Source organism: Cebus imitator, unplaced genomic scaffold (assembly GCF_001604975.1).
Source record: "Cebus imitator isolate Cc_AM_T3 unplaced genomic scaffold, Cebus_imitator-1.0 Scaffold748, whole genome shotgun sequence".
Classification (NCBI taxonomy): Eukaryota; Metazoa; Chordata; class Mammalia; order Primates; family Cebidae; genus Cebus; species Cebus imitator.
The window spans coordinates 144,558-154,569 of NW_016108063.1; the positions used below are offsets into that span (position 1 = coordinate 144,558).

Consider the following 10,012-nt stretch of genomic DNA (forward strand, 5'->3'; position numbering starts at 1 on the left):
TTTTTTTTTTTTGAGATGGAGCCTCACTCTGTCACTCAGGTTGGAGGGCAAGAGTGGGATCTCGGCTTACAGCAACCTCCGCCTCCCAGGTTAAAGCAATTCTCTTGCCCCCTGAGTAGCTGGGATTACAGGTGCATGCCACCATACCTGGCTAATTTTTGTGTTTTTAGTAGAGACAGGGTTTCACCATATTGGCCAAGCTAGTCTCAAACTTCTGACCTCGTGATCCACCCATCTCGGCCTCCCAAAGTGCTGGGATTACAGGCGTGAGCCACTGCGCTGGGTCAGTACAAAAAGCATTTAAATGCAAAATGGGGAAAGAAAGAGATGGAAGGAAGGAAGGAAGGGGAGGGAGAAAAGAAAGGAAAGGTGAAGGTCAAAATAATGAAGGTTATGGATGGGCCAGAGCCTTATACACTCAGTATGTCTAAAAGCCAGAGATGCTCTACTTGCTAATGAGCAAGTGAGAAAGTGGTAGATACACACAACTGACCAAAGCAACCTTCATATGTATCCAGGTTTGACTTAAGGACAATCAATTCTTTGGGACTATTGGAAAAGTGCAAAAAGGGTTATTGGCATTCCTCAGACAGTTCTGAGACTAAGCTTATCCTTTTAAGAATGCTCTCGTTTGGAGGTTAGTAAGGATGCAGTGTGCGTATTGGCATGTTTCTTTCCGATATGCCCAGTGAAGGAGTACAATATGAAATAAAGTACATGGAAATCTGACACCAGCAGTAAATCAGAACACCTGAAATTTTCTTTCTTTTTCTTTTTTGAGACATGGTCTTATTTGTCACCTATGGTGGAGTGCAGTGGTGTGATCTTGGTTCACTGTAATATCTGCCTCCTGGGCTCAAGTGATCCTCCCACCTCAGCCTCCCAAGTAGCTGGGACTACAGGCATGCACCACCACACCTAGCTAATTTTTAATTTTTTGTAGAGAAGGGGTTTCGCCATGTTGCCCAGGCTGGTCTCAAACTCCTGGGATCAAGTGATTCACCTGCCCTGGCCCCCCAAAGTGCTGGGATTACAGGTATGAGCCACTGCAGCCGACCAGCTGACATTTTCTGGAAAAAAAAGATGCCATACAAAATAGAACTGATCCTTGGCAAAAAATAATTTTTTTTTTTTTTTTTTGACGGAGTTTCGCTCTTGTTACCCAGGCTGGAGTGCAATGGCACGATCTCGGCTCACCGCAACCTCCGCCTCCTGAGTTCAGGCAATTCTCCTGCCTCAGCCTCCTGAGTAGCTGGGACTACAGACACGCGCCACCATGCCCAGCTAATTTTTTTGTAGTTTTAGTAGAGACGGGGTTTCACCATGTTGACCAGGATGGTCTCGATCTCTTGACCTTGTGATCCACCCGCCTCGGCCTCCCAAAGTGCTGGGATTACAGGCTTGAGCCACCGCGCCTGGCCCTAATTTTTTAAATAATCATTTTAAGATTATTTGAAGATAACAGAAGGATGTGCTAAGTTTGTTGTTAAACAAATGATTAAATGATTTTGTGCAAACATTTAACTAAGCCATGTGTTATGGTCTGATTTCTTTCTCCTCCACCAAATTCATATGTTGAAGCCCTAATGCCACTGTGGTGGTATCTGGAAATGGGGCCTTTGGGAGGTAACTAGGTTTAGTTGAGGTAATGGGGTTCTTATGCTGGGATTAGTACTCATGAGAATATATACCAGAGAGCTCTCTCTCTCTCCATGAGAGGACACAGGGGACACAGAAGGCAGCCATCTGCAAGCCAGGAGGAGAGCCCTCACCAGAAACCAAATCAGCAGGCACCCAGACCCTGGCCTTTCCAGCCTGCTGACTGTGGCACTTTGTTATGGAAGCCAGAACTGACACATCAAATGACGGAAGATGGGAACGCAGCAAGAAGGGACCTTTTCGCTTGATTCATGTTAATATACGGAGAGGGTTACACCTTGATGAGGCAAACTGAGCTTTCTGTTTGGTGACTAAAGGATGTGGACTCACTCTATCACTGATTCAATCACAATAGAATAGACGTAAGAGAGCTTCATCATCTCACCTCCTTACCTCATATCAAATGCCAAAGACCTTGGAATGAGTATCAGAACCATGCTAATGAGCTTCATGCTGTAATTATTTTCTCTTTCCTTTAGTGCACAAGCAATGTTATAGTCTGCTATCTATGACAACAGTGTCCCTATCTAAGCTTCAAATGTGTGATTCACAGACACAGTTTCAGGCATCAGAGGACAAGGTACATCTGGATCATAATTGCTTACAGAGGATGTCCTGGCAGTATGAAAAGCAGAGATGAAAAAGGGTTGATAACATATATCCTCTGTGTTTACCTCTAAGTAAAGCTTGACTGACAGACCTGCAGCAGAAAGCAGTTGATTGGAGGTCTTTACAGTAATGGGCCTGTCAGGAACTTGATCTATTTCAACAGGAAAGCTGGAGCACAAATCAATAATGAGACAGCAAATCAAATCATTATCAGACCAGAATACCATTCCTGTGAGCAGGTTAATTTTGTCCACCGGAGTGCCTGATAGCAGTAAAGTTGATGAAATTGCTTGGCAAGATTCACCTTGGAAAAAAGGGAACAGATACATGGTGCTATTGGTTTAAAAGCAATTGAGGTAGTGGGTAATGTAAATAAACAAAATGAGGGGATCCAAGATGGCTGAGTGGGAGCAGCTCTGGATTGCAGTTCCCAGTGACAGCGTGGAGGGTGAGTGGTCGCTGCATTTCCAGGCGGATTTTTATTGCCCATACACCAGGAGATTCCTAGCCAGAGGAGTGCCAAGGGTCTCCCACCGCAGCTGTTTCAGCTGGTGCAGCGGGTCTCTGCACAAAAAACTCACACAGTCATCTGGTGACTGGAGCACCTGGGAGACAGAGTCACCCGTTCAACTGATAAAAAGGGGACTGAAATAGGGAGCCAGGCCAGGAGATTCCTCGGTGAAAAAGTGCCACGAGTCTCCAGCGCACAGAGGGTCTCCACACAAAATCTCACACAAATCTGGAAACCTTTTCAACAGGTGACTGGAATGCCTGGGAGACAGAGTTGCCCATTCAACTGATAAAAAGGGGACTGAAACAGGGAGCCAGGCCAGGAGAATACCGTGTGAAAAAGTGCCACGAGCCCCTAGAGCGGCTGTTTCAGCCAGCACAGCGGGTCTCCACACAAAATCTCATACAAATCCAGGCACCTTTTCAACTGGTGACTGGAATGCCTGGGAGACAGAGTCACCCGTTCAACTGAAAAACAGGGGACTGAAACGCAGCCAGACCAGGAGATTCCGGGGGGAAAAGCATCATGAGTCCTCAGCGTGGCCGTTTCAGCTGGCCCAGTGGGTCTCTGCACAAAATCTCACACAAATCCAGGTGCCGTTTCAACTAGTGACTGGAATGCCTGGGAGACAGAGTCGCCCATTCAACTGAAAACAAAAGGGGTCTGAGGTAGGGAACCAGGTGATCAGACACAGCCAGTCCCACTCCCACAAAGACCAGCAATCTGAAATGCTCTGGATAGAGTTTCACAGCAAGCACAGCTGAAACCGGGATGATCCAGCTCTGTTGGGGAGAAGTGTCCGCCATTCCTGAGGTGGTCTGCCATTGCCGAGGCAGTCCGCCATTACTGAGGCAGCCTGCCATTGCTGAGGCAGTCCACCATTACAGAGACAGTCCGCCATTACAGAGGCAGGCCTTCATTGCCAAGGCAGTTCTAACTATACCCCTAAAACAGGACTGCAGGGAAGTTCACACAGTAGCTGGGCACAGCCCACAGCAGCTCAGCAATGCCTCTGATGGCAGACTGTGACTAGGGTGCCTCCTTGCTGGGCAGGGCATCTGTGAAAAAAGGCAGCAGCATGACAGAAACTTATAAATAAAGCCCTGCCTTCCCAGAACAGAACAACTGGGGAAAAAAAGGCCGTTTATGAGTTCTGCTGCAGCAGACTTAAAGGTACCTGCCAAGCAGCTCAGAATCAATGGAGCTCACAGCTCAGCACTTGAGCTCCTGTAAAGGACAGACTGTCTCCTCAAGCAACTCCCTGACCCCCGTATATCCAACAAGTCACCTCATAAAGCAGAGCTCAGACTGACATCTGGCAGGTCTCCTTCTGGGTCAAAGATAGCAGAAGAAGAAACTGGCAGCAACCCTTACTGTTCTGCAGCTGCTGCAGGGGAGCCTGAGGCAAGCAAGGTCTGGTGTAGACCTCCAGCAGTCCTACAGCAGAGGGGCCTGACTGTTAGAAGGAAAACTAAGAAACAGAAAGAAATAAATTGATCATCAACAAACAGGACGTCCACTCAGACACCCCATCTGAAAGTCACCAACTACAAAGACGACAGGTAAATAAGTCCACAAAGATGGGAAGAAACCAGCACAAAAAGAATGAAAACACCCAAAACCAGAACACCTTTCCTCCTCCGAGGGATCACAACTCCTCACCAGCAAGGAACAAGGCTGGATGGAGAACGAGTCTGATGAATTGATAGAAACAGGCTTCAGAAGGTGGGTAATAAGAAATTTCTCTGAGCTAAAAGAATATGTTCTAACCCAATGCAAAGAAACTAAGAACCTTGAAAAAAGATGTGATGAAATGCTGATGAGAATAAACAACTTAGAGAGGAATATAAGTGAATTGGTGGAGCTGAAAAACACAAAACGAGAACTTCGAGAAGCATACACAAGTTTCAATAGCTGAATTGACCATGCAGAAGAAAGGATATCAGAGGTCGAAGATCAACTCAATGAAATAAAATGAGAAGGTAAGATTAGAGAAAAAAGAGTAAAAAGAAACGAACAAAGCCTCCAAGAAATATGGGATTATGTGAAAAGATCTAATCTACATTTGATAGATGTACCTGAATGTGACGGAGAGAATGAATTCAAGCTGGAAAACACTTTTCAATATTATCCAGGAAAACTTCCCCAACCTAGCAAGGCTGGCCAACATTCAAGTCCAGGAAATACAGAGAACATCATAAAGATATTCTTCAAGAAAAGCAACCCCAAGGCACATAATCATCAGATTCACTAGGGTTGAAACGAAGGCAAAAATGGTAAGGGCAGCCAGAGAGAAAGGTTGTGTCACCACAAATGGAAGCCCATCAGACTCACAGTGGATTTCTTGGCAGAAACCCTACAAGTCAGAAGAGAGTGGGGGCCAATATTCAACACCCTTAAAGAAAAGAACTTTCAAACTAGGATTTCATATCCAGCCAAACTAAGTTTCATAAGTGAAGGAATGGAATTCTTTATGAACAAGCAATCACTCAGAGATTTCATCACCACCAGGCCTGCTTTACAACAGCTCCTAAAAGAAGCACTGAACATAGAAAGAAACAACCTGTACTAGCCACTCCAAAAATGTACCAAATGGGAAAGAGCATCAATACAATGAAGAAACTGCATCAACTAACAGGCAAACAACCAGCTAGCATCAAAATGGCAGGATCAAATTCACACATAAGAATATTAACCCTAAATGTAAATGGGCTAAATGCCCCAATCAAAAGACACAGACTGGCAAATTGGATAAAAAGCCAAAACCCATCAGTGTGCTGTATCCAGGAAACCCATCTCACATGCAAAGATACACATAGGCTCAAAATAAAGGGATGGAGGAAGATTTACCAAGCACATGGGGAGCAAGAAAAAGCAGGAGTTGCAATTCTAGTCTCTGATAAAATGGACTTTAAACCAACAAAAATCAAAAGAGACAAAGAAAGACATTACATAATGGTAAAAGGATCAATGCAACAAGAAGAGCTAATGATCCTAAATATATACACACCCAATACGGGAGCACCCAGATACATAAAGCAAGTTCTTAATGACTTACAAGGAGACTCAGACTTCCACACAATAATAGTGGGAGACTTTAACACTCCACTGTCAATATTAGACAGATCAACGAGACAGAAAATTAACAAGGATATCCAGGACTTGAAGTTAGACCTGGACCAAGCAAACCTAATACACATGTACAGAACTCTCCACCCCAAATCCACAGACTATACATTCTTCTCAGCTCCACACCACACCTACTTTAAAACTGACAACATAATTAGAAGTAAATCACTCCTCAGCAAATGCAAATGAATGGAAATCATAACAGTCACTCAGACCACAGTGTAATCGCGTTGGAACTCAGAATTCAGAAACTAACTCAAAACCACACAGCTTCATGGAAACTGAACAACTGGCTCTTGAATGTTGACTGGATAAACAATTAAATGAAGGCAGAAATAAAGATGTTCTTCGAAACCAACTAGAACGAAGACACAACATACCAGAAAATCTGGGATACATTTAAAGCAGTGTCTAGAGGAAAATATATAGCAATAAATGCCCACATGAGAAGCAAGAAAAGATCTAGAATCGACATCCTATATTCGAAATTGAAAGAGCTAGAGGAGCAAGATCAAAAAAACTCAAAAACTAGCAGAAGACAAGAAATAACTAGGATCAGAGCGAAACTGAAGGAGAGAGAGACACAAAAAAACTCTTCAAAAAATCAATAAATCCAGGAGCTGGTTTTTTGAAAAGATCAGCAAAATAGACAGACCACTAGCCAGATTAATAAAAAATAAAAGAGAGAAGAATCAATAGATGCAATAAAAAACGATAAAGGGGATACCACCACAGATTCCACAGAAATACAAACCACCATCAGAGATTACTACAAACAACTCTATGCACATAAACCAGTAAACCTGAAAGAAATGGATAAATTCCTGGACACTTGCATCCTCCCAAGACAAAACCAGGAAGAAGTCAAAACCCTGAATAGACCAATAACAAGGGCTGAAGTTGAGGCAACAATTAATAGCCTACAAACCAAAAAAAGCCCAGGTCCAGATGGGTTCACAGCCAAATTCTATCAGACATAGAAAGAGGAGCTGGTGCTACTCCTTCAGAAACTATAACAAACAATCCAAAAAGAGGGAATCCTTCCCAAATCATTTTATGAGACCAACATCATCCTGATACGGAAACCCGGCAGAGACTCAACAAAAAAAGAAAACTTCAGGCCAATATCCATAATGAACATCGATGCAAAAATCTTCAATAAAATACTGGCAAACTGATTGCAACAGCACATCAAAAAGCTTATCCATCACAATCAAGTAGGCTTCATCCAGGGGACGCATGGCTGGTTCAACATATGCAAGTCTATAAACGTAATTCACCACATAAACAGAACCAAAGACAAAAACCACATCTTTATCTCAATAGATGCAGAGAAGGCCTTTGACAAAATTCAACAGCCCTTTATGCTAAAAACTCTCAATAAGCTAGGTATTGACAGAGCGTTTCTCAAAATAATAAAAGCAATTACGACAAACCAACAGCCAATATCATACTGAATGGGCAAAAACTGGAAGCATTCCCTTTGAAATCTGGCACTAGACAAGGATGCCCTCTCTCACCACTCCTATTCATTATAGTACTGGAATTTCTAGCCAGAGCAATCAGGCAAGAAAAAGAAAAAAGGCATATTCAATTAGGAAAGGAGGAAGTCAAATTGTCTCTATTTGCAGAAGACATGATTGCATATTTAGAAGACCCCATTGTCTCAGCCCAAAATCTCCTGAAAGTGATAAGCAACTTCAACAAAGTCTCAGAATACAAAATCAATGTGCAAAAATCACAAGCATTCCTATACACCAATAACAGACTTAAAGAGAGCCATATCAAGAATGAACTGCCATCACAATTGCTACAAAGAGAATAAAATACCTAGGAATCCAACTAACAAAGAATGTAAAGGACTTCTTCAAGGAGAACTACAAACCAATTCTCAACGAAATAAGAGAGGACACAAACAGATGGAGAAATATTCCATGCTCATAGTTAAGAAGAATCAGTATCATGAAAATGGCCATACTACCCAAAGTAATTTAGACATTCAACACTATCCCCATCAAGCTACCAATGACCTTCTTCACAGAACTGTAAAAAAACACCTTAAACTTCATATGGAACCAAAAGAGAGCCTGCATAGCCAAATCAATTCTAAGCAAAAAGAACAAAGCTGGAGGCATCACACTACCTGACTTCAAACTATACTACAAGGCTACAGTAATCAAAACAGGATGGTACTGGTACCAAAACAGAGATGTAGACCAATGGAACAGGGCAGAGGCCTCGGAGGCAACGCCACACATCTACAACCAACTGATCTTTGACAAACCTGACAAAACCAAGCAATGGGGAAAGGATTCCCTGTTTAATAAATAGTGCTGGGAAAACTGGCTAGCCATGTACACAAAGCAGAAACTGGACCCCTTCCTGACACCTTACCCTAAAATTAACTACAGATGGATTAAAGACTTAAACATAAGACCTAGCACCATAAAAACCCTAGAAGAAAACCTATGGAAAACCTTTCAGGACACAGGCATAGGCAAGGACTTCATGACTAAAACACCAAAAGCATTGGCAACAAAAGCCAAAATAGACAAATGGGACCTAATTAAACTCCAGAGCTTCTGCACAGCAAAAGAAACAATAATTAGAGTGAATCGGCAACCAACAGAATGGGAAAAAATTTTTGCAATTTACCCATCTGACAAAGGGCTAATATCCAGAATCTACAAAGAACTAAAACAGATTTACAAGAAAAAAACTAACAAGCCCATTCAAAAGTGGGCAAAGGATAGGAATAGACACTTTTCAAAAGAAGACATATATGAGGCCAACAAACATATGAAAAAATGCTCATCATCACTGGTCATTAGAGAAATGCAAATCAAAACTACACTGAGATACCATCTCACACCAGTTACAATGGCGATCATTAAAAAATCTGGAGACAACAGATGCTGGAGAGGATGTGGAGAAATAGGAACACTTTTACACTGTTGGTGGGAGTGTAAATTAGTTCAACCATTGTGGAAGACAGTGTGGCGATTCCTCAAGGACCTAGAAATAGAAATTCCATTTGACTCAGCAATCTCATTAGTGGGTATATATCCAAAGGATTATAAATCGTTCTACTATAAGGACACATGCATACGAATGTTCGTTGCAGCATTGTTTACAATAGTAAAGACCTGGAACCAACCCAAATGCCCATCGATGATAGACCAGACAGGGAAAATGTGGCACATATTCACCATGGAATACTACTCAGCCATAAAAAATGATGAGGTTGTGTCCTTTGTAGGCATAGGGATGAATCTGGAAACCATCATTCTCAGCAAACTGACACAAGAACAGAAAATCAAACACCACATGTTCTCACTCCTAGGTGGGTGTTGAACAATGAGAACACATGGACACAGGGACGGGAGCATCACACACTGAGGTCTGTCAGTGGGAACTAGGGGAGGGACAGCAGGGGGAGGGGAACTGGGGAGGAATAACATGGGGAGAAATGTCAGATATAGGTGATGGGGAGGAAGGCAGCCAACCACATTGCATGTATGTACCTATGCAACAATCTTGCATGTTCTTCACATGTACCCCCAAACTTAAAATGCAATAAAATATATATTTTTTAAAAATAATAAAATAAATAAATAAATAAAATTCAAAAAACACTAAGGGAGAGTAGTTAAACAAGAGATAAAAGCATACACAGTGCAAGGCAATTCTGGGTAAGATACACCATGATTAAGGTAAATGTTCTTATTTCTTATGTCCATTCAGCCTAGTGAATGCTGGCATTCCAAGAAGAATATGGCATTAAAATGTGACCAATCAATCAATCTCTTTAATAATAATTAACTTTTAAAAGAGAGAAACAAGGCCGGGCGTGGTGGCTCAAGCCTGTAATCCCAGCACTTTGGGAGGCCAAGGCAGGTGGATCATGAGATCAAGAGATCGAGACCATCCTGGTCAACATGGTGAAACCCCGTCTCTACTAAAAATACAAAAAATTAGCTGGGCATGGTGGTACGTGCCTGTAATCCCAGCTACTCAGGAGGTTGAGGCAGGAGAATTGCCTGAACCCAGGAGGCGAAGGTTGCGGTGAGCCGAGATCGCGCCATTGCACTCCAGCCTGGGTAA

General features: G+C 42.6%; 1 protein-coding gene across 10 annotated transcripts in view; it reads right to left on the bottom strand.

Moving 5' to 3' along the window:
• The window catches only part of PHKB (phosphorylase kinase regulatory subunit beta), a 232,896-nt gene that overhangs the window by 16,286 nt on the left and 206,598 nt on the right, over positions 1-10,012 (bottom strand). Inside the window, exon 27 of one of the 10 annotated variants that reach the window (XM_017519450.2) lies at positions 3,370-3,559. The exons of the other annotated variants lie outside the window; for them this stretch is intronic. Coding sequence (XP_017374939.1) covers positions 3,385-3,559 — 175 coding nt within the window. The 3' untranslated portion in view covers positions 3,370-3,384. Of the gene's footprint in view, positions 1-3,369; positions 3,560-10,012 lie in introns of those variants that run through there. 10 annotated transcript variants of the gene reach the window in all.